Here is a 23,653-nt window from a genome sequence, read left to right as displayed (position 1 = left end):
GGGACCTGACTTAGAGGGATGTGGGTAGCCCGAGGCGCCGAGGAGATAGACGACCCTCTCGTGCAGCTCGACAGGAGCTCGGAGAGGAGAGGGTGGTAGGGGACGGACGGGGTCGCGGGACTGTCCCGTAAAGCCCCGGACACAAACCTCTTACATGGATCTCCTTTCGAATTAATAACACTCATTCTTCTCGTTCACCTTGAGTGAGTCGTGTTCACATTACATGCCAAGTTTAAGTGCTAAATGCACACGTTCAATATAATTAAAGTCGGTATCACCGTGCTCTAAAATGGTCCCCATGCCAAGTATGTTCGGTGAAATCATGCTTCCAATAAATACGCACACCAAGTACAAAGAACGTCGACCCACGCACGGCGTAGGTTAAAGTGGCACAAACAGCAAGACAGCAACCAACCGATATTGCTCCGAATTTGTATTTCAGCTGACACAAGTATAATAATACGGAACAATCATTTTTTGATCTGTGTTATGCATTATAATTGCTCCAAAATTTGAACACAATTTCAATACGGAACAGTGTTCATTTGGTTTCAAGATGTCGAACCTCAGTGAAGCTATGGGGGATCATGTCTGTATACCTTAACTGAGACAGCGAGGCACAGTGCTCAGCGCACACTGCATCACATAGCAACACGGCTATGAACTGTACAGTAACCCAATATGAGCAGTTTAGATCAATTAAAAGAAAGTTCACATCAAACAATAGCGAAGAACGACAACATAAAACAAATCGACTGAGTAAGAAGATAAATGAATAATTTTGATGATTTTGATGATTCTTTTTAATGATCTAATTTTGATGATTTCAGTGTTTCTTTGAGTTTGAACCACATATAAGCACATCAATCTTTTCTCGCCGACTTCATTTACTATCCCCTGTGCAAACTACAACTGATCCAAGCATGCAATGCACATAAACAAACCGGACGTCGTGGCAATTCCGGCGGGTTGTATACATGTCAACTATGTTACCAGGAGACTGTGTGAGCTAACAAATCCGCCGTGAGCGAATTCCAAGACCCATGACCCAAGCAGGTCCAGCGTAACGCAGGTCAGGACATCTGTCAGTCGCTGGGCGGACGCAGTTCGTCACATCATCACGCCTGTGCATTTGTGCGGTGAAAAGCCGGTGGCTGGTGGAATCTTGGGTGGAATCCGTCACCGCAGACTATGCACAGAAGCGGGTGTCGCACTCCAAGGACTGCGGTGTTGTGAAGCAGACAGGCCGGATGTGGCCAAGCTGAGGGGCTAAGCAGATGCGGACCCTCCACTCTTCTCGGCCGAAGCAGGACTGACAGAACTAACGACTAATAGAGTGAGAAACATGTTAGGTAGATGCAAAACTATTGGTAGATTTATGAGCAGAAAATTAAGAAAAATATCACCAAGCAGGTGTAAAAATAGGACATAAAGATAGAAGAATATAATTAGTAGAACAAGATTGAAGACAATTATAAAAAATGTCGCAAGACAGTCAGGAATCAGTATTGAAGCGGAGAATGTTCATCGGAATCTTTTGCTGGGTACTGGACGGGTTAGACAGATGGCCAAAAGATGCCACGTGAAGAATGACGAACCGCGTCGGGCCGCAGTCAGAGACCGACAGCGGCCGGCGACAAAAGCTACTGCGACTGGGCGGGCGGGCGGACGGACGGTACGGGACCCTGGGCCTGCGGCCGCCGCCGCCACTTACCATGATCACAGTGAGCGTCACAGCCACGGCGTAACAGGCCAGGTTCGTGATCGTGTCCGGTTTCAGCGGAAACCTAATGGACTCGTCGTCACAGAAAAAGCCCCGCTCGAACGGCTGGCCAACGGTGAAGAAGACCAGCAGCGGCACGGCCACTGCAATGGAGGACAGGGAGGCTGTGGGCGCGGGCGGACCACGCCGGAGGGTGGGCACAGCTCGCACGGCGGCTGTGGAGGTCTGCATGGTGCGCGACTGGTCCCTGGACGCTCCGGAGGCGGACAGGCACCTCCTGGCTCCTAGAAATGGTCGAGGCCACGCAAAGTGCGCAAGTAGCAAGAATACAGCGCGACGCGGTGATGGCATGTGCTATGAGGTGGTAAAGGCAACTTTACATTAGGCTTGCACACTGCACAGTAGCACAAGCCCTTCAATACGACTGACACTTTCCCTAAGAGCACCGCACTTCCAAAACTGTTGTGCGGAATAACTTGGATAAACTGATCATAACCGTAAAATTAATATATCATCATGTTCGCCAACACATGTGCATCGTGGGCCTCCGTAAGCACGTATAAATGTATGTTTCCGTTTCCCAATCCACAAGCATCTACCAGCATACCTACTAGTATTAAAGGTAGTGTGCCACCTTTGAAAGATTTCCCATTTTATTTTTCCTAGGATAAGAAGCTTCTGTTTTTACCTAATATCGCAAACAAAATCAAAAAATGGGCCTGGAATAGTGCCTTTTTCGCCTAAAAGTTTATCGGTTTTTAGATATGTATAACAACTGTAGTGGGCTCACCTGCAAACAGGCGTCGGGCAACAATCGCGAATGCGGCGCACTTGTGACAATAAGCAAAGGTCATTATAGTGTTACGACCATACGACGTACGGGAATGATTTATCAGCTGTCTAATCGTAGACAACACAATGTCGAGCCTTAAACTGTAAGCCCGTTTTGGTATTGTTTCTTTTATTTGGCTGTCGAACATTATTTATGGTTTGAAATATGATTTTATGTAAAATAATTGATATGATAAAGCCGTCTTATAAGTTATGACCCCATTTCACCACACGCAAGTGGCAGAAATGACAATGATCAGCTGACGCATTTTTCTTGGCCGAAGTCAGAGCGCGCAGCCCGACGCACCACCACCGCACCACAAAGTATGAGCAGAAGCCGCGCCCAAAGCCAGGGCCCCGGTAACGTGAGGTAGCCGAGTCGGCGGCCCCGGGCTATCACATGACACCGGGAGGACGCGCGGCTCCGGCTTGGGTCAGCGCACGCTGCCCTGACTCGGCTACCTCACGTTACCGGGGCCCTGACTTTGGGCGTGGTCCACCGCACCACCTAACAGGCGTGTTCGAAACCGCAGGAGCTGATGATGAACGGGTTTATCGAAACTTGATTGGATGAGCATATCGGTAATAGCGATTTCAGTGTGTGCATTTATTGTTCATAGTGGTGTGAAATGTGGTTGGGGTACGACCGACAACCCGTCGGGGCGAATTTCGCACTGGGGTACTCAAAATTTGAAGAATTTAAGACGTTTCCATGAGTTTTGAAGGTATGGATAAGTTCTAAAAATCCGGTTCTCCTTATCTGGGCCATTAACTCCATACGGTCCAAGAAAGCTGGCACACTACCTTTAAGTATAAATAATAAATGCCATCGGAATGGCTTGTCCAAATTACCACTAAATGATACGTATACAAACTCAAGATTGCCGGTAAACGTAATAGGAAAGGAATGTTGAAAGCAAAACGCGACCCATGTTTCGCTCTGGAATTATACGCAATAACGCAAGAGTGACTTAACGTTGCATGGTATCAGTGGCGGCAATTTCCTGCATGGCACCAGAGCCAGCGTACTGGTCAGAGGCTCGGGGGCTAACATGGACGCTATTCACACAAGTCCGAATAGCGAGGCACGCTCCCCACCATTCCACTTAATTTTTAAACCTACCCATCGGGAGCCGTCAAACGCTTTTGATTGCACCATAGTAAAATTACATATGCACTGCCCCAAGAGGCAATATTTCATGAATTGCGTCCATGCCCCATGCAATACGTTCCAATATTACATCAGGGCCGAGGCAAATTCGTGCATTTTCTCTTAATATGCAACATAAGTATATTTCTAATTCTACCGTACCGGAACAGCCAATTATTTATTTAGCCTCAAAGGCGACTGTTATAGACCGGTTAACGCAGGAACTATATCTGTGCGAAAATTCACTCCGGTGGCCAACAACGCTCAGAGGGCCCCAGTGTCAGCAGGATACACTGTATACTAGAACTGGGAAACAGAGCAGAAAAAAAAACGGAGGTCGTAATGTGGAGCGAAGCCGAACGCACCCGTATGTAAAGCTGCGCTCCGAATGACAGTCTCAGGATCACGCACCCCTCCCCCCCCCACACACACACTGTGACAGTGACGAGGCGGATGGGTGGGGCCAACCCGGTTTTCCACCGATCGAATGACAGCGTGTCAGCACGTTCGATCGAAATAGCACGGCGTTCAGCGAACATAACTCCCCAACGTCGGGCGCCAGACGACCAACATTTCGTGTGGAGTTGTAAAGTCAGAACGGCGAGCGGTACAGCCAACGTGGCTCCAAGGCCCTATGTAGCGTGGCCCTCTCTCAAGTCCCAACCATACGCACACAGCCGTGTGTGCAAGCCAACTGCACAGTCACCACCAGGCGAGTGTTCATGGCCTTGGCAACCACAGCGAACGCCGGAGGTCGCTCACACAACGCGAGCCGTTTGCGGAATGCGGTGTGGCGAGGTGGAGTGATGACTGAACCGACACTAACCCGACATTCATTTCGGTACGCTGCACCTTATATCAGCCAGATAACAAGCGATGGTGGATAGAGTTGTTGACTTGAGACAGCCCGGATCGAAGGAGAAAATCATAAATCGAAGAAAAAATCATAAATCGTACTCGATAAATCCTGTAAAAGCACCTATGGCCTTGAAGAATAGCGACAGTTCTTCCTAGTCGAGTGAAGCGATGAAAAAGAGGCGAAGATTGGGATCAGAAGCCGCGTGCGACGACGCTTGAAACGACAGATTTGCGTGGAAGAGCTCGACAACATCATCAAGCCATACCGTTACTAACTACGAAAAAAGCTAATACGACGGGCAGATCTTAGTCATCCAGCAAACGTAAAGGAAGGAACGAAATAAGATGCAACAAACATGCGAGCAGTTGAAGTCATAAGCGGAAACCGAGAAACAGAAATTGCCTCGTCAATTTTAACTTTTCGGGTGCTGGGTTAGGGTGAGTTCGATCTATCTATGGTGCTGCAAACCTGTTCACCACGTGTTATTAGACCAAAACAGACCGTTAAATCGTGTGTAAGCCATTTACATCGAACGTCAAGCGACACGACGTATGACGTTCCGCACCTGGCTGGGCCGTTCGGCTATCCTGACTACCCCCGTGATTGTCGGAGAGTGAACACTGGACAGGGACAGCGGACCGCAGGGGAAGCGGACCGGCAGACAGCGGACACCAAGGACAGCGGAAATCAAGGACGGCGGAATTCAAGGACAGCGGAAATCAGGGACAGCGGCCACCAGGGGAATGTGACAATAAGGAAATCGAATAGGGGAAGCGGAGTACGAGATGGAATAGCTGAAAACGGACACCGGACAGCCTTCTCTCCACACTGGCCGGCGAGCAAATGTTGGCAATCATCCTGCCATAATACAATCCGCTGACTGCCCGGGATGGGGGGGGGGGGGGAGCACGGACGAACAGGGCCGTTTCACGGGCCGTCGCTACCCGCCACTACCAGGGAATGGCGCTTCGGTTCTCCTGAAAATGTTAACAGATTTGGCAAGTTCAACGACATTTCCATGGAAACCCAAGCACCAATACCTGGTAGAGGCGGGTATCAGCGTGCCGTGAAACATGACAGTGGAAATAAGACCAGAGGATCACATTGGGGGGGGGGGGGGGGATAGTCTCTGGATGGTCACTATCACTACACCTGCCCGATATCTACACGTGTCGCCGAGGCTAGTTAAGAGGGGCAGACGAAGATGCCTCACCGCCGCCGGTGTGGATTGTCTGGCCACACTCACCGCCACCATATTGAGTGCGAACCCGACCGAGTAGAGTACGGTGGACGAGATGGTACCGTGGTGGTACGGGTACCGGATCGACTCATTGTCACAGTAGAAGCCGCGCTCGAACGGCCGGCCGGCCAGGTAAAACGCTAGCACAGAGAAGCCCACTGAAATAGACAGACGGGACGGAGCCGGGTCATAGCTGCGTGCTCCTCTGTCCGGCGCCCGGAGGCAACGGCCGAGGCAGGAGAGGCAGTCGGAGACAGGGCGGCGCCCGCCGACGGACTGGGACAAGAGTGAGTCGTCCGAGACAGCACAGCGGAGGCACCGACTCGGGCATGGCGACTCGCTAGATGGGCCGTCAAAGCAGGCCAAGCATACAAACGCGCCAAGAGAGATTCTGGTATAAAAACAGATCATTAAGCCTCAGCGCCTCTAAACGCACTCGTTCTTTTCCAGCGTGTATCGGTGGAGTATATGCATACATATTATTCCTACTCGGTTTTAATATGCAACCTCACCTAGAATGCTGCCATCTTAAAATGTTCAGGTTGTCAGCAAATGAGCATAAACTTTCAAATGATCAATTCTTCAAACCTACGCTAATTGTGAGCATTGACAGACTGATGACGTGCATGAAAACTGGTTTAAAAACTACCTAGTTTTTTACTGCCTATGTACGGCTACTACCTACTGCTAAAACACCAGAGGGATAGTTAATAGGAAGACTCGCTATCAGCAACACCCAAAACACACATAATCCAGTGCACTCTGTCAGCGCTAGCCAACATCCCCCGTAGTGACAGATCACAGAGTAAGCGTGCACTCAGTGCAGCCGCTGTCCTCCGCTCCAAACAAACAGACATCGGTCTGCAACACTCGATGAACAGGAGAGTGCCAAAGAGATGAGCACGGCAGCAGGCTACACAACCCTGTCCTGACCGCTTCCATGCACTCAAATCGCAACGGGAAGTTTCCTCGGCGCAAAAGCCACCCAAAAGGACAGCCCCTCACAGAAGAATGAGAATGTGATAGAATCCATACGCTTTATGGAATAAGATTCAGCCCCCGGTGGAATCGTATGCAGAGGTGTGCAGTGGGCACGCCCACTCGATTCACGTTGAAAGTTTTACAGAGCCCAAAAACAAAGTTAATTTACTTTAACCATCACCACTGCATGGTGGACAGAGGCTGTAAATGTGAACGGCTCGTAGAAGAGAAATCGCGAAAGATTTTGTTAGTTCGTCAGCATTTCAGTTTGGCAAAATGCCGACACATGCCAGGCCAATGTGTCGCTCATGTTAGCCAGTGAAGGCGTTATTTACACATGTGGGCTCGCATGGCAAGGAGGCGACGTCAACTTACCAGAGTGATGGGAAGGATGGCACCCACTACATAGAGAGCGGCGTCTGTTACTGTGTCTTTGGCAATATACGGATATCGGATCGAGAGGTCATCGCAAAACAGCCCGGTCTGAGGCGGCGGCACCCGGTTGTAACCGCCTATGCTGCCGAACACTGCGAAAAGGACAAGGCGATTTTCTATTCATGAAACGGCGACGCCCTCGCTGATCGCTATCGTCGAGAACAGTCGAGACAGACTGTGCTTTTGGGGACTCGATTAATATGTTTGTAGCAAACGAAACGACAAGTAAACGATGGATGGCGATACACACATCCGTCAAAGCCCCTAAATCCCGTAAGACATTAGACATGCTCATTGAATGACATACTCATTATTATCTTTAATCTTAGCTGAGTTCGGATCAATGACCGTTCATTTGTTCATTAACATTGACAAATAGACATACAACTGCTTCTTATTAGTATAATATCAACGATGACAAGCAAGCATTGTGTCGATATATTAGAGTTAGTGAAGGTCGAAAGATCGTTTGCAGGTTGCACCTCCGATGATTTCGTAGCTCCGCAACTGGCCTTACCGGCCTTACCCGAGGCCAGTTATACTCCAAACAGAATACCTAACCGACGGCGATTGCTCTTTGGTTAGCTGGCCTTCGATTACTCTCTTTTCAAAGATGCGGATAAAATTAGCCAGACTACTGAACGCTTTACCTCATACGGCTTTTGCCTTAACCTCTATCACATAATTAAATAACTCAGGGACTACATTCACCTCACCCTCCCTTTGACTCAGTAATTGTAAAAAAATATGTGTTAGTAATTGTAAAAATATGTGTTGCCATTCCACATCAAGCAGCGTCAATATTCCATTGTTACTCTATTCCATGTCTATTCATGAGAATCTATTTTGCTTGATTTCATTCTATTTGGAACCATAGCAGTCTATTTTTAACAAATGCGGCCAATATTTCCAAACAGCTTCGGTCTTGTAATACAATATGCTGGCTAAGGCGGCCCGAAGATAGCATCCCTCATTGCGTCAATATTTTGCTTTGAAAGCATGTCTAGAACCAATGTTCTTGTTTACATTGAAATTTGAATGACTGCCAAATATAGTGGTCAGCATGTCATGCATTTCAGTTACAAAAATTATGCGATGCATAAAATGATGCTCAAAAGATGTACTCCATCTACACCAAAATAAAACACACACAACTTGAGCAGGAAATATATAAATTCCTATCATACAGTAAGGTAGGTAATTGAAACGCCAAAAATGTATGCTGATAAATGACTCAGACATACTCGTAAGATATACCATCATAACAGATGACACACGTTACAGGCATAGCAGAACGCCACAGCACGGTAACGAACGAGCACGGTCCACTTACCTATGAGAAGACAAGCAACATCAAATGATATGCGCCACGCCCATTGTTTGTTGCTCTTAGGCATGGCTCTTGAAATTTTTCAGCCTGGTGTTAAGAACAGCTTCTGCGTGGTACCTGGGAACAAGAGCAGAAGAGTGAGAGTGAAAAGTGAAAGAAGAGTGAATAAAGAAGGATTCAACCACAAAAATTGTACTTCAATTCAAGTAGGTACACCAATGGTGCTTGATCAATGATCTGAGGGTTGTCCTCCCAGATAAAGGACTTGTCACAGTTTATCTAAGGCTGAAGCAGCACAATGGACAATATTGCAATATTTGGTTAATGCATCATGCATGTGAAGAAGAAATCATGAAACATATGAAACAGATATAGGATAAGGGAGGGAATGGATATAATTTAAAGGTAGTCAAGACTCCAGAGTAACTAAAGACAAAGTAATTGAAGCAAGCATGTACGACTTCCTGCGCACCAAAAACACCAGTGGCTAAGAGGACTAGAATTAACCAAAGTACAAATTAAGAGTATCTAAGAATTAGCCACCCAATTGTAAAATGTTCATATCAATCAAATTTTCAGTCACTGAAGTTAGCTCAGCATGAAAAAGGGTATTAACCCTCGCAATTATAGGGGGTCGAACTGACCCAAGATTACTCTACTGCTCGAACTGACCCTCCCCTCGGCCGATTTTTCGCGAAAACCTCGCGTAAAAACGGCCGATCGCGACGAAACTTGTGGTGCCCTCGAGTTGTTCAATTTTACACATACACGAAAAATTTATTGAACCTGACTCAAATGACCTTTGATATGTGACCTACCTACTTCTCGAGAGCATGTTTGGCCGGAATCGCAATTCGCCGTGTGTCGGCTCACATTATCCGCGCGCTTGAAGTCTTTTTGTGGTTTTAAACGCTCAAACATGTCAAATGATGTTGGTCCCATACATTTTGCTGGGTGCCAAGGTCACGTGCAGGTCAGGTCAGGTCATTGACCTTTGATGACCTTGGTTCAATTTTTCCAGTTTTACAGGTTTCTAGCTTCTAGGCTAGTTTTTGGAGCTGATTTCGAATTTAGAACCCATGACGAAGTAGTTTTGGTGCCTTCGTAACATCCTACGAAGCTGCCGGTGGTGGCTGACACCTACTACGAGTACCCGGAAGGACCCCTACTGGTTGACCTGACCTGACCTGACCCGATCTGGCCTCATTGCATAAAGACATAATCTGTGATCAGACCTAACTGTAACTTGAAATTCATGATCAGCACAAAAACTCATTCCAACCTCACTTCACGAAGTTCTGGCAGGTCCCGATTTTCCCGACTTTTGGGTCATTGCCCTGACCTGGAAGGTCAACCAGTAACCTAGGATCTTAACTCTCGCCCGTATTGGTGTTTTTCCAGCCGCGAACGTATAAGGGGGGGGGGGTCCTTTGACCCCCTCCCCTTGCCGTTTCGCCCCTGATCGAGCTAGAGCTTCGCGGAAAAAACGAGCGTGTTGCCCGTGACGAGAGGAAGCCGATGGCACCCAACTTTATGGTTCTAGGTCATTGGTTTACCTTCAAGGGCAGGTCAATGACCCAAAAGTCGTGAAAATCGGGACCTGTTAGAACGTCGTAAAGTGTGGCTGCTATGGAGTATTTCGGGGTGTTGATCACGAATACCATATTAGTTTTGATCACAGATGATGTCTTCATGCATTTAGGCCAGGTCGGGTCAGGTCAGGTCAGGTCAACCAGTAGGGGTACCACCGGGTATTCGTAGTAGGTGTCAACCGCCTCTGACAGCTTCGTAACATGTTACGAAGGCACCAAAACTAGGTACTTCGTAAATGTTCATATGGTTGCTAAATTCAATTTCAGCTAAAAAACTGGCCTAGAAACATGTAAAACTCGAAAAAATTAGCCAAGGTCATCAAAGAACAGTGACCTGACCTGACCTTCAGGTGACCTTGACGCCCACCCTCATACATGGGAGCAGCATCCTATCACATGTCTGAACACTTGGAATTACGAAAAGACTGCAAACGCGCGGTTAAAATGCGAGCCGACATACGCCGAATCGCGATTCCGGCCAAACATGGTCTCGAAAAAAGGTCACAGGGTCAAAGGTCATTTGGGTCACGGTCATGAAATTTTCAGGGTAGGTGTAAAATTGATTGACGTGAAAGTACTGAGAGTTTCGTCGCGATCGGCCGCTTTTTACGTGAGTTATTCGCGAAAAACCGAGGGGGGGGGGGTCCGTTCGACCCCCCCCCCCCAGACGGGCGAGGGTTAAAATTGGATATCAACGGCTTCCTCTCACCACGGGCAGCACGCTCGTTTCTTCCGCGAAGCTCTAGCTCGTTGAGGGGCCGAACGGCAAGGAGGGGATCCAACGGACCTCCACCCCCCCCCCTTTCCGTTACGTTCGCGGCTGGCAAAACACCAATACGGGCGAGGGTTAAAGCTAGCCACTGGCAGCCAGGGAAGATTGCACATATCCTAATTATTTTGTAGTTAATATTTAATTTGTAGTAGGTGTTTATGGAAAGATCTTATATCCTTTTATTGACCATTTGAATTCCCCAGCAGGGCTATGCTGTGTGAATCTTGAGTGATGCTGCCTGACAGATTTTGCACTAAGCAGCAAACAGTGTAGATATTATTCAGTGTGATATTCTGAACTAGGGCACTGGCATGGTACTGACCAGTGCCCAATATTCTAAGCTTGCAGTGTGCAAAATTGTAAAGTTACTGTTACCTGGACTTTCTTTTTGGACTTGGAATACTGGAGTTTATGAAAACTTGAATAAACTTTATATCTTCTTTCTGGCCAGACTGTATGGCACTGGAACAGAGCTGACATGCCACACCAGCCACAGTGTTGTAGGACCTTTCCTGGCGCCAGGCAGGTCAACATATTTTGTTCTCTTTAACAAATAAATGGTAATTCAGCTGCCAGCACTCCCAAGTCTTTAAAGTTTTCATGCTATAATGTGATGCATCCAAGTCAACATTCCACGCCCACATCATTCTTTGATGTTGCAGCCCATGGACATGAAATATTGATGAGTATTACTGAAACTGAGGTCCAAATGGGTTCGCAATGATACATTTTCATTTCCATGTCTTGAACCTAAAAATGATAATAATCAGCAAACATGACAATCCATTATTAACTCAACCAAATCCAAGCCTAACCTGACCCAGCCTAGTCTCCTGTCAGAGGAACATATGTGTCAAGTGTAGGTAGGTGTAGGGATGGGTAGGGCTAGGTTAGATTAGGATGGGTTAGGTTAGTAAGACTGGGTCATGCAGCCTCATCTCAATGAATTACCTGATTAAATTTGCTGCATTAACAAGGATCATTTACAGATTTAGTAGGAATAAAAAAGTCAGTTGAACTCCAGCATCAATTTTAATTTTTTACCCTTGATTTGGCAGGTACTTCCCCCTCCAGCTATATTTTATCCTCAGGTACAGTGCCAAGTTTGAAAATGGAAATGAAAACTCCAGCACTGAGCATGGGTGGCAATAACAACTGCTCCTCCCATACTAATTACCAAGAGTGTAGTGGCACATATTTTTATTGGACAACACTGCACCAGAACAGCAGCTCAACAAGAAATATGTTATGAGAATAGGTGTCAATTTCTGCCAAGTTGAGGGTGCTTAAGCATTAAAAATTCACCAACATCTTAGTGCACCAAGGAGGGAGAACTTAAGTGACACTATCTGGTGCAGCCCCAAAGTCCAAAATTAAGGCAGACACAGAATTGGGAGAGCTCCTGCATCTTCAGAATTCACTCGACAGAAATTGACACACGATTACGAGCCACAATACTCAATGCCAAATGCACAACACTGAACACACCACATAGCAGAAGAATTTGCATTGGAATGAACAAATGACAACATTTCATTTTAGCAGTCTGACCACCCTGGCAATCATTTTCAGAATCCATCAGCACCAGGCACCAACCGGCAAGGCTACAAAACGTGGCAGGGTTCGACGAGATCTCGTCGGGGCAGACACAGTGGGGCAGGGGCAGAAATCGGGGCAGCTTTTGAGAAGTTGGGGCAGAGTTCGGCTATTCCGGGGCCGGGGCGGGGCGCACGGTACCGGGATAAAATAGTAAAGAAGCGGAGTATTGTTGAAACGCGCGAGAAAAAGTGGGCTGCGCCACAATCGCCGCTAACGCGCAGAAATTGTCATTTGAAACTGCTGCCATATTCAAATTTCCCTTCATCACGGCTATGAATGTTTTCCGCGCCGTGTTTCGTATTACGTTTATATACTTAGCTTCAAATTCAAATTCAGATTCGAAATTCATATTCGATGGAAAAAATGATAAAAACGGACCCCTTAGAATCTCACCAAATTTACAACAGCCACTCAGCATGACCTGGTCATCACAGAATAAAATTATCTAAGCTCGGCAAGCCCTGGGGGCTGAGATATCAGGGGTCAAAGTTCAAGGTCATTGAGGGCGGACCCCTCAGAATTACCTCAAAATTTGCACACAGATGCAAGTTGACCTGCTGAGCACGATGGGCATAAAATCTAAGCCCGGCAAGCCCTGACCTGGAAGTTAGGTCAGGTCAAAGTTTGCAGCCACGTGGAGGTCACGTGACCCTTTTACAGCGGACCCCTCAGATTTTAATGAAATTTTGTGAGCTGATGCATCTAGACACCCTTATTAATATCCTAAATTATCTAAGTTCGGCAAGCTCTGGGGGCTGAGATATGAGGGGTCAAAGGTCAAGGTCATTTGAGAGCGGACCCCTTCAATTTTTGTTAAAATTCAAATCACCCCTCAACTTTGTCTTCTGAATTTAATGGTAAAATTTTCTAAGCTCGGCAAGCCTTAGAAAAGCCAGAATGAGTATTTAGAAAAACGAGCATTTGTTTTCCAATATGGCTGACAGGCAGGTATTGTGGCGCATCAATGACATAATTGACGCGTGTAAATAGGCACCGCGCCATATTCATTTTATTTTGTAGTGTAGGCCCATGGGTTCCATGGTGTAGGTAAGGGTAAATCTTGGGTAAGGGCCTTGGGTAAGGGTATATAGAGCCTTGAGTGTAGGTATATACATATAACATATTGATATAACATGCCGTGGTGTGTAAGTTAAGGTGAAGGTGATATGATGTGTGTGATCTATGGAATGGGCGTGGCTTCAGAATCAGGGTTATCAGCCACAATTCTTATAATGAGTTTTTATGCTAGCTGATTATTATAGGTACTTTTGAAACCTATGCATACCTATGACCTATCTGAGGGCTGTTCACGGGCCCTGTGTGCAGTCGGACCATACACAAGCTCTAAGCTCCGCCCACTGCGTCCCTAAGCCATTCTTCCGTCACCGCACACAGCAACCGCTGTGGTCGGTCGGGACTGGCCACAGGCCGTCCACCGCATGGCATGCAGCTGTGACATCAGAACCGGTTACCCTTCCCCTACCCCTAAGCTTGCTGTACATACCACACACAGTGAACTCAGCAGTTTACGATGCCCGCGAACACCCCTCGGCCCTCTGTATTCAGTTGCAGGAAGGCTCCTATGTGCAGACTATCCAATTTTGGAACTGTACTCAAGGCTATTGTCACAAGGTATGCGTGCCACATGCTACACCAGATGTTCGTCTACAATCTTTCTCCACCCAATGTATTCTCATCGTCATCTGGAATGGCCTCGCAGAAAATGTTGCGACCGCACCTGACCTAACTAGCTTTAAGAGGGCCTAGGGTGATGTGACATATAACAAACTGTACCAGCCCGCAAAGTAGGTAGTTGATAAAGATGAGCTGCTTTTGTCAAATAATCTTGATTCACACATAATTTTTGTATGAGTTTTTTCATATGGATGCTGTAACTCCAGGTGTTATGTAACCCCTGCCTTCCTCTGCTCACTGACTGCCTCCCACTGCCTCCCACCGGCTCTCACCGCCTCTCACTTCCTCCTGCCCTGCCTCTGACTGCCTGCCTCTGCTCACTGACTGCCTCTACTCCCTCTCACCGCCTCTCACTGCCTCTCACCGCCTCTCACTGCCTCTCGCCGCCTCTCACCTCTTCTCACTGCCTCCTTCCCTGCCTCTGACTACCTGCCTCTGCTCACTGACTTCCTCTCACCGCCTCTCACCGCCCCTCACCGCCTCTCATCGCCACTCACCACCTCTCACTGCCTCTCACTGCTTCTCACCGCCTCTCACTGCCTCTCACTGCATGTCACTACATCCCACCACCTCTCGCCGCCTCTCACCGCCTCTCACTGCCTCCTGCCCTGCCTCTGACTGCCTGCCTCTGCTCACTGACTGCCTCTGCTCACTGGCTGCCTCTCACCGCCTCTCACTACCTCTCACCGCCTCTCATTGCCTCTAACTTCCTCTCACTGCCTCTCACTGCATGTCACTGCCTCTCACCACCTCTCGCCGCCTCTCACTGCCTCTCACCACCTCTCACTGCCTCTCACTGCCTCCTGCCCTGCCTCTGACTGCCTACCTCTGCTCACTGACTGCCTCTCATCGCCTCTACTGCCTCTCACTGCCTCTCACCGCCTCTCGCCGCCTCTCACTGCCTTCCTCTGCTCACGGACTGCCTCTCACAACCTCTCACTGCCTCTCACCGCCTCTCACTGCCTCTCACTGCCTCCTGCCCTGCCTCTGACTGCCTGCCTCTGCTCACTGACTGCCTCTCATCGCTTCTACTGCCTCACACCGCCTCTCACTGCTTCTCACCGCCTCTCACCGCCTCTCACTGCATGTCACTACCTCTCGCCACCTCTCGCCGCCTCTCACTGCCTCTCACTGCCTCTCAATGCCTCCTGCCCTGCCTCTGACTGCCTGCCTCTGCTCACTGACTGCCTCTCACCGCCTTTACTGCCTCTCACTGCCTCTCATTGCCTTCTAACTTCCTCTCACTGCCTCCTTCCCTGCCTCTGACTACCTGCCTCTGCTCACTGACCCCTCTCACCGCCTCTCACCGCCCCTCACCGCCTCTCATCGCCACTCACCACCTCTCATTGCCTCTCACTGCTTCTCACCGCCTCTCACTGCCTCTCACTGCATGTCACTACCTCCCACCACCTCTCGCCGCCTCTCACCGCCTCTCACTGCCTCCTGCCCTGCCTCTGACTGCCTGCCTCTGCTCACTGACTGCCTCTCACCGCCTCTCACTACCTCTCACCGCCTCTCATTGCCTCTAACTTCCTCTCACTGCCTCTCACTGCCTGTCACTACTGGCTCTCACCGCCTCTCGCCGCCTCTCTCTCTGCCTCTCGCCGCGTCTCACTGCCTCTCACCTCTTCTCACTGCCTCTGACTGCCTGCCTCTGCACTGACTTCCTCTCACCGCCTTTCACTGCCTCTCGCCGCCTCTCACCGCCTCTCACTGCCTCTCACCGCCTCTCACTGCCTCTCACCGCCTCTCACTGCCTCTCACTGCCTCTCATTGCCTCTAATTTCCTCTCACTGCCTCTCACTGCATGTCACTGCCTCTCACCGCCTCTCGCCGCCTCTCGCCGCCTCTCAATGCCTCTCACCTCTTCTCACTGCCTCCTTCCCTGCCTCTGACTACCTGCCTCTGCTCACTGACCCCTCTCACCGCCTCTCACCGCCCCTCACCGCCTCTCATCGCCACTCACCACCTCTCACTGCCTCTCACTGCTTCTCACTGCCTCTCACTGCCTCTCACTGCATGTCACTACCTCCCACCACCTCTCGCCGCCTCTCACCGCCTCTCACTGCCTCCTGCCCTGCCTCTGACTGCCTGCCTCTGCTCACTGACTACCTCTCACCGCCTCTCATTGCCTCTAACTTCCTCTCACTGCCTCTCACTGCATGTCACTGGCTCTCACCGCCTCTCGCCGCCTCTCTCTGCCTCTCACTGCCTCTCACCTCTTCTCACTGCCTCCTTCCCTGCCTCTGACTGCCTGCCTCTGCTCAATGACTTCCTCTCACTGCCTCTCGCCGCCTCTCACTGCATGTCACAGCCTCTCAGCGCCTTCCACCGCCTCTCACCGCCTCTCACCGCCTCTCATTGTCTCTCACTGCCTCTCACCGCCTCTCACTGCATGTCACTGCCTCTCACCACCTCTCACTGCCTCCTGCCCTGCCTCTGACTGCCTACCTCTGCTCACTGACTGCCTCTCATCGCCTCTACTGCCTCTCACCGCCTCTCACTGCCTCTCACCGCCTCTCACTGCCTCTCACCGCCTCTCACTGCCTCTCACTGCCTCCTGCCCTGCCTCTGACTGCCTGCCTCTGCTCACTGACTGCCTCTCACCACCTCTCGCCGCCTCTCACTGCCTCTCACTGCCTCCTGCCCTGCCTCTGACTGCCTGCCTCTGCTCACTGACTGCCTCTCACCGCCTTTACTGCCTCTCACTGCCTCTCACTGCCTCTCACTGCCTTATATTGCCTCTAACTTCCTCTCACTGCCTCTCATGACTGCATGTCATTGCCTCTCACCCCTTCTCGCCGCCTCTCTCTGCCTCTCCCCGCGTCTCACTGCCTCTCACCTCTTCTCACTGCCTCCTTCCCTGCCTCTGACTGCCTGCCTCTGCACTGACTTCCTCTCACCGCCTCTCACTGCCTCTCGCCGCCTCTCACTGCATGCCACAGCCTTCCACCGCCTCTCACCGCCTCTCATTGCCTCTCACTGCATGTCACTGCCTCTCACCACCTCTCGCCGCCTCTCACTGCCTCTCACCACCTCTCACTGCCTCTCACCACCTCTCACTGCCTCTCACTACCTCCTGCCTTGCCTCTGACTGCCTGCCTCTGCTCACTGACTGCCTCTCACCGCCTCTACTGCCTCTCACTGCTTCTGACTGCCTTCCTTTGCTCGCTGACTACCTCTCACTGCCTCTCACCGCCTCTCACTGCCTCTCACCACCTCTCACTGCCTCTCACTACCTCCTGCCTTGCCTCTGACTGCCTGCCTCTGCTCACTGACTGCCTCTCACCGCCTCTACTGCCTCTCACTGCTTCTGACTGCCTTCCTTTGCTCGCTGACTACATCTCACTGCCTCTCACCGCCTCTCACTGCCTCTCACTGCATGTCACTGCCTCTCACCACCTCTTGCCGCCTCTAACCGCCTCTCACTGCCTCTCAACGCCTCTCACTGCCTCCTGCCCTGCCTCTGACTGCCTACCTCTGCTCACTGACTGCCTCTCACCGCCTCTACTGCCTCTCACCGCCTCTTACTGCATGTCACAACCTCTCATCGCCTCCCACTGCCTCTCACCGCCTCTCACTGCATGTCACTGCCTCTCACCACCTCTCACTGCCTCTCACTGCCTCCTGCCCTGCCTCTGACTGCCTACCTCTGCTCACTGACTGCCTCTCACCGCCTCTACTGCCTCTCACCGCCTCTTACTGCATGTCACAACCTCTCATCGCCTCCCACTGCCTCTCACCGCCTCTCACTGCATGTCACTGCCTCTCACCACCTCTCACTGCCTCTCACTGCCTCCTGCCCTGCCTCTGACTGCCTACCTCTGCTCACTGACTGACTCTCATCGCCTCTACTGCCTCTCACTGCCTCTTTCTTCATCTCACCGCCTCTCACCGCCTCTCATTGTCTCTCACTGCCTCTCACCGCCTCTCACTGCCTCTCACCGCCTCTCACTGCCTCCTGCCCTGCCTCTGACTGCCTGGCTCTGCTCACTGACTGCGTCTCACCGCTTCTACTGCCTCTCACTGCCTCTCGCCGCCTCTCACTGCCTCTAACTTCCTCTCACTGCCTCTAACTTCCTCTCACTGCCTCTAACTTCTTCTCACTGCCTCTCACTGCTTCTCACCGCCTCTCACTGCATGTCACTACCTCTCACCACCTCTCGCCGCCTCTCACTGCCTCTGACCGCCTCTCACTTCCTCCTGCCCTGCCTCTGACTGCCTGCCTCTGCTCACTGACTGCCTCTCGCCGCCTCTACTACCTCTCACCACCTCTCACTGCCTCTCACCGCCTCTCACTGCCTCCTGCCCTGCCTCTGACTGCCTGGCTCTGCTCACTGACTGCCTCTCACCGCTTCTACTGCCTCTCACTGCCTCTCACCGCCTCTCACTGCCTCTCACTTCTTCTCCCTGCCTCTCACTGCTTTTCACCGCCTCTCACTGCCTCTCACTGCATGTCACTACCTCTCACCACCTCTCGCCGCCTCTCACTGCCTCTCACCGCCTCTCACTGCCTCCTGCCCTGCCTCAGACTGCCTGCCTCTGCTCACTGACTGCCTCTCACCGCCTCTACTGCCTCTCACCGCCTCTTACTGCATGTCACAACCTCTCATCGCCTCCCACCGCCTCTCACCGCCTCTTACCGCCTCTCACTGCATGTCACTGCCTCTCACCACCTCTCACTGCCTCTCACTGCCTCCTGCCCTGCCTCTGACTGCCTACCTCTGCTCACTGACTGCCTCTCATCGCCTCTACTGCCTCTCACCGCCTCTCGGCTCTCACTGCCTCTCACTGCCTTCCTCTGCTCACGGACTGCCTCTCACCTCCTCTCACTGCCTCTCACCGCCTCTCGTCGCCTCTCTCTGCCTCTCACTGCCTCTCACCTCTTCTCACTGCCTCCTTCCCTGCCTCTGACTGCCTACCTCTGCTCACTGACTGCCTCCCATCGCCTCTCACTGCCTCTCACCGCCTCTCACTGCCTCCTGTCCTGCCTCTGACTGCCTGCCTCTGCTCACTGACTGCCTCTCACCGCCTGTCACTGCCTCTGACTGCCTTCCTTTGCTCACTGCCTCTCACCGCCTCATGCCCTGCCTCTCACTGTCTCTCACTGCATCTCGCCGCCTCTCACTGCATGCCCTGCCCTGCCCTGCCCTGCCCTGCCCTGCCCTGCCCTGCCCTGCCCTGCCCTGCTCTGCTCTGCTCTGCTCTGCTCTGCTCTGCTCTGCTCTGCTCTGCTCTGCTCTGCCCTGCCCTGCCCTGCCCTGCCCTGCCCTGCCCTGCCCTGCCCTGCCCTGCCCTGCCCTGCCCTGCCCTGCCCTGCCCTGCCCTGCCCTGCCCTGCCCTGCCCTGCCCTGCCCTGCCCTGCCCTGCCCTGCCCTGCCCTGCCCTGCCCTGCCCTGCCCTGCCCTGCCCTGCCCTGCCCTGCCCTGCCCTGCCCTGCCCTGCCCTGCCCTGCCCTGCCCTGCCCTGCCCTGCCCTGCCCTGCCCTGCCCTGCCCTGCCCTGCCCTGCCCTGCCCTGCCCTGCCCTGCCCTGCCCTGCCCTGCCCTGCCCTGCCCTGCCCTGCCCTGCCCTGCCCTGCCCTGCCCTGCCCTGCCCTGCCCTGCCCTGCCCTGCCCTGCCCTGCCCTGCCCTGCCCTGCCCTGCCCTGCCCTGCCCTGCCCTGCCCTGCCCTGCCCTGCCCTGCCCTGCCCTGCCCTGCCCTGCCCTGCCCTGCCCTGCCCTGCCCTGCCCTGCCCTGCCCTGCCCTGCCCTCTGAGCTCCTTGTCAGTTAGCTCCTGTCAGGTGTCCGTGGTCGGTAGAGCGGCGGCGCCGGACGGCTGACGTGTGGTCGGTATGTGTGCGTGTGCCCGCAGTTTCTGTGCCGTGTCGAGAATGTGATGAAGCGCCAGGAGTCGCCGGAGAGTAGTGACGGTTCGTCAGCCGTGGTTTGCGTGGTGCCGCCGGTGCGCCGCTCTCCCGCCGAGCCGCCCCTTCTCGTCGCCCAGTCTGGCCGCCCAGCCGAGCCTGGCGCGGCTGACGGCGCCTTAGACGGCATCATGTAGAACCAGCATGGGTCGCTGGCGGCGGGCCTCGGCGCCTATCCGGTGCACGCTGCCTACGGCGAGAACCTCTAGGTGAAGAGTGAAGGCGGCGGTGGCTCGTTGCAGTACTCTGCCGGCGCCAGCGAAGAACCGGCCTCTACCGCCGCTGGGCCGGTGCCGCACTCCTCTGCGCCCCAGGTGAGTCCCGGCGGCCGACTCGGCTACTTCACAGTGTCAGCGCGCTGAAAAGAGTCCCGCCCAAGACTGAAGGATCGGACGTGGTCCCTAGTTGGTCTGGGCCCCAATCCCACACTCATGCTTATTTCGTAATGCTGTGGGATATGCGGCTTTGCTTGAGTGTTGAAGCAGACTCAGATATGTAACTGGTTGATCCGGTGAATGTCTGGATATTCATGCATTCTGTCTGCAGCTTTTTTGGCCAAATTGCGGAACCGATGGCTTATTCGGATAAAACCGAAACATGAATCCTGCACTGTTCGAGCGACCCTCGTCCTCCCAACCGCCCTACCTGACGCTGTCTTCTCCTCTAACCGCTTCCGACCCGTATGTACCGTACCTCCTGTCAGGCAGACGACCGGGCCGATCGCCCACCAGCCGAATATGACGGCAGCCGCCATGGTGATGGGTGCCGACAGCGACGGGAAGCCGCCGCCGCCGACGCCGATGCCGGCGCTGTTCAGCCCAGCTACCACCGACTCAAGGTGGAAGACGTGCTCTCCTACCAGAACCAGGTCAAGTCCAAGTTCCAGAACAACCCACAGGTCCACAACGACTTCCTCGATATAATGAAGGAGTTCAAGGCGCAAAAGTAAGTTAAAGCTGGCTGTCTTATGTCATACTTATGCTGTTCTTGCTCTTACATATTCTCAACTTTACTTATTTGCTATTTGTATCGTCTGCAAAAACGAACGTCACCTTACGCAATTTTGAGCACGTTTAATTTGACCAAGCGGCGAGCGCTGCCGTTCCCTGTCCTGCAGCCGCCGCTGTCCCCTGTCGAGTGTCTGACTCCCGTTTCTCTCTGTACATATAGTCAATCTAATATAGTCATTTTTAGCGCAATATAGTCATATAAACTGAGTTTTGTTGAGATGTTTGATTTAATGGTAGTTTTGTGTACCTGTTTGTAGTGACTTTTGATGAAAATTATGTTTTAAAGCTGTTTTATTTTTGTATCTTGTAGGGAAATGCAAATTCTAGTTCTGCTGAGTTTCATATGGCCTGATTAACTGACCCCGTATTGTTCATTACTTAAGCTTCGTTTCGCCACTGCTCATACAACCATCATGACGCTGATTGGCATGCTCTCGCCGGCAGTACCTACACGTCTCGATGATGGCGCCGGGCTAGGTGACCACAGCGCGGTGCACACGCCCACTGGCGGCTTCCAGACCTACTCGGACACAGTGGTACCGACGCCGCCGCCGCAGCCCCAGCAGCAGCAGCCACCGCCACCGCCGCTGCCGACGGCGCCCGGCGCGCCGCCCAAACCGAGTCACCAGCCGCCCACCGAGGTGAGCTGGCGGCCTGACCGTTCAGATAGGGTGAATCCAACTACATGCGTGTGGACGTCAGGGAAAGGGCTGCTATGGTTGCTATTCATTCTTCTCCTGTGCTGTTTTTCTCTTTGTCTGTTGAAATAATATGCGAATATCCAGCGTTGTTGATCACATGCGCCCCTGCTGACGCTCTGATTCTGTTGCTTGCCACAGGAGTAGGTATGGCACCAACAGGCAACAACATCCTGTCGCACGCTGTGCGGCGGCGGCCGACGTCGGGGGCCACCACGTCACCGCGCACCACTCGTACAACCAGCCGCCGTCGTCCGCGGGACGACCCATTCACCTCCAGTGGGTCCCCTCGCATTGCGGCCTTCCTGGAAATGAGAGGGCAGACACCCTGGCGGAGGAGACCTCCGCCCTGGACCAGAACTCAGACACACACCACTGGACACCAGAACGATCCAGAGAGCAGCGGCAAGGCTGGCGCGTGCGAGGACCAGAGCGGCCTGGCCCGACGGCTGGTATCGCCAACTGCCGGTGTGGGCTCTGTCGTGAGGAAGCAGACACCTCGGCCCACGCGCTGATGCGGTGTCCCGCCCTGGTGCAACTGCCGGTTCCGAGTGCTCGGAACTATACACCCGACCCACGAGGACCTGCGCAGCATCGACGCAGTAGCGGCCCTGGGTGCCGCCTTCGTCCCCCTCCAGAGCCGGCAGGATACGCCCTAGGGCTGGAGGGAAACAACAACAACAACAACAACAACAACAGAGGACATGAACCCACTTAATGTGTTCAAACGCTACCGCGACAGCCGCAAGGTGCTCGAGTACCGGACGGAGCTGTTCAGCTCGTGTTGCGAGGTGCCATCGGCGTGGTGCCGGCGCAATATGAGCACGGCACGCTGCCGTGCGCCAGCTGCCTCAGTCTGCTGGCCAGCCCGGTGAGACGGCACCTCGCCGTCGCCGCCGGACGCTCAGGTAGGATCTCTGAGTGATGTGCTGAGCTCAGCTTGAAGTGAGTCACCCAGCAGCGACTGGAGCGGTCCGAGCGAGCCCGTGTACCGCCGCCAGTGTTTGGTCGTGTTTGGGGCCGTACGGCACGGGTGATCTGTACGGGCGCGGCCGTATCTTATGTTACGTATCGTAGCTAAGCACGACTTGACACTGTCCACCACGGGACCCGCCCATGTTGACGGCGTCGCAATGTACTCATTGATTGACTAGTGCTGCGCGACTGCTCGGAGTTGACCAGTTAACGTTTTGTAGGCTTTATTATCACTGGCGGAGGCGTGGGGACTGGGGAGTGTTTTCTATTCGTCAGTGTTTGCCGAGGCGAGGCTGCTTAATGCCGATTGTGACATGTTACTATGTATCCTCACGTGAAGTCGTCGGGTTATCTAACTTGGTTCATCAATAAATGGTGCGACCTACAAAGTGACAATGAGATGAAAACGACTGAGTCATCTTTATGGAATAATGTCTGTGACGTATGTGAAAGCAGGTCATATTGGTGTGCAGGTCATACGAGGTCAACTGAGGTCACTGACCCAGGACTAAAACTGGTTATCCTAAGACAACTCGTAACGCTCGCAATACACTCGTTTTTCCGCGAAGCTCTAACTCCCATCAGGGGCCCGAACGGCGGCGGGCGGGGTTCCAACGTACCTCCGGCCCCTTCACCCGCACACCGCACACGGGCGAGAGTTCAGACAAATCAGAGGTCACTGGTCCTTTTAACATGTCAGGTAAGTGATTCCTTTCTGGGTACGTCAAAGGTCAATGACCCACATGACGGAGGTCAGAGGCCCGTGACGCGTCATTCATCTCAGTTCAGGTCAGATCTGAGTTAGGAGATGTGAGAGCTCAAGTTGAAGTGACACCTATTAGGTACTAGAAAAGGTT

The 23,653-nt window shown here is 52.4% G+C and overlaps 2 protein-coding genes across 26 annotated transcripts in view; one reads left to right on the top strand and one right to left on the bottom strand.

Annotated features, from left to right (window-relative positions):
- The window catches only part of LOC122384014 (putative phosphatidate phosphatase), a 37,383-nt gene that overhangs the window by 9,506 nt on the left and 4,224 nt on the right, over positions 1 to 23,653 (bottom strand). For 4 of the 14 annotated variants that reach the window (XM_043370962.1, XM_043370963.1, XM_043370959.1 and 1 more), the window contains 2 exons: positions 8,553 to 8,666; positions 1,715 to 1,866 (listed from right to left, as the gene is read on the bottom strand). In XM_043370962.1, the coding sequence (XP_043226897.1) occupies positions 1,715 to 1,866; positions 8,553 to 8,616 (216 nt within the window). In that variant the 5' untranslated portion in view covers positions 8,617 to 8,666. Of the gene's footprint in view, positions 1 to 1,714; positions 1,867 to 5,809; positions 5,962 to 7,159; positions 7,312 to 8,552; positions 8,667 to 12,509; positions 12,717 to 23,653 lie in introns of those variants that run through there. The other 10 variants (XM_043370969.1, XM_043370971.1, XM_043370967.1 and 7 more) reach the window with 8 other exon arrangements.
- On the top strand, positions 13,468 to 23,185 carry LOC122384015 (transcriptional regulatory protein SIN3-like). Of its 12 annotated transcripts, XM_043370974.1 has the most exons (7): positions 13,525 to 13,559; positions 14,079 to 14,144; positions 20,062 to 20,297; positions 20,402 to 20,427; positions 20,817 to 21,058; positions 21,568 to 21,764; positions 21,963 to 23,185. In XM_043370974.1, exons 3-6 carry the CDS (start codon positions 20,258 to 20,260, stop codon positions 21,584 to 21,586), a joined length of 327 nt encoding a protein of 108 aa, XP_043226909.1. In that variant the 5' UTR covers positions 13,525 to 13,559; positions 14,079 to 14,144; positions 20,062 to 20,257; the 3' UTR covers positions 21,587 to 21,764; positions 21,963 to 23,185. The 12 variants fall into 12 exon arrangements, 1 of the variants encoding a protein (XP_043226909.1); XR_006256937.1 differs by having other exon boundaries at positions 20,062 to 20,427; positions 20,886 to 21,058; XR_006256935.1 differs by having other exon boundaries at positions 20,062 to 20,427; positions 20,821 to 21,058.

The sequence above is a fragment of the Amphibalanus amphitrite genome, unplaced genomic scaffold (genome assembly GCF_019059575.1).
Source record: "Amphibalanus amphitrite isolate SeventyFive unplaced genomic scaffold, NRLGWU_Aamphi_draft 000179F_arrow, whole genome shotgun sequence".
NCBI classification, from domain to species: domain Eukaryota; kingdom Metazoa; phylum Arthropoda; class Thecostraca; order Balanomorpha; family Balanidae; genus Amphibalanus; species Amphibalanus amphitrite.
The sequence above is the reverse complement of the archived record's forward strand: the minus strand, read 5'-3'. Positions and strand labels throughout refer to the sequence as shown.

Excerpts from the sequence above, each read along its gene's own strand:
- LOC122384015 (XM_043370974.1), top strand. The coding sequence starts at position 20,258 with ATGGGTCGCTGGCGGCGGGCCTCGGCGCCTATCCGGTGCA. Across the intron at positions 20,298-20,401 it reads CTCGGCGCCTATCCGGTGCA|CGGTGCCGCACTCCTCTGCG; the intron begins CGCTGCCTACGG and ends CCGCCGCTGGGC. Across the intron at positions 20,428-20,816 it reads CGCACTCCTCTGCGCCCCAG|GCAGACGACCGGGCCGATCG; the intron begins GTGAGTCCCGGC and ends ACCTCCTGTCAG.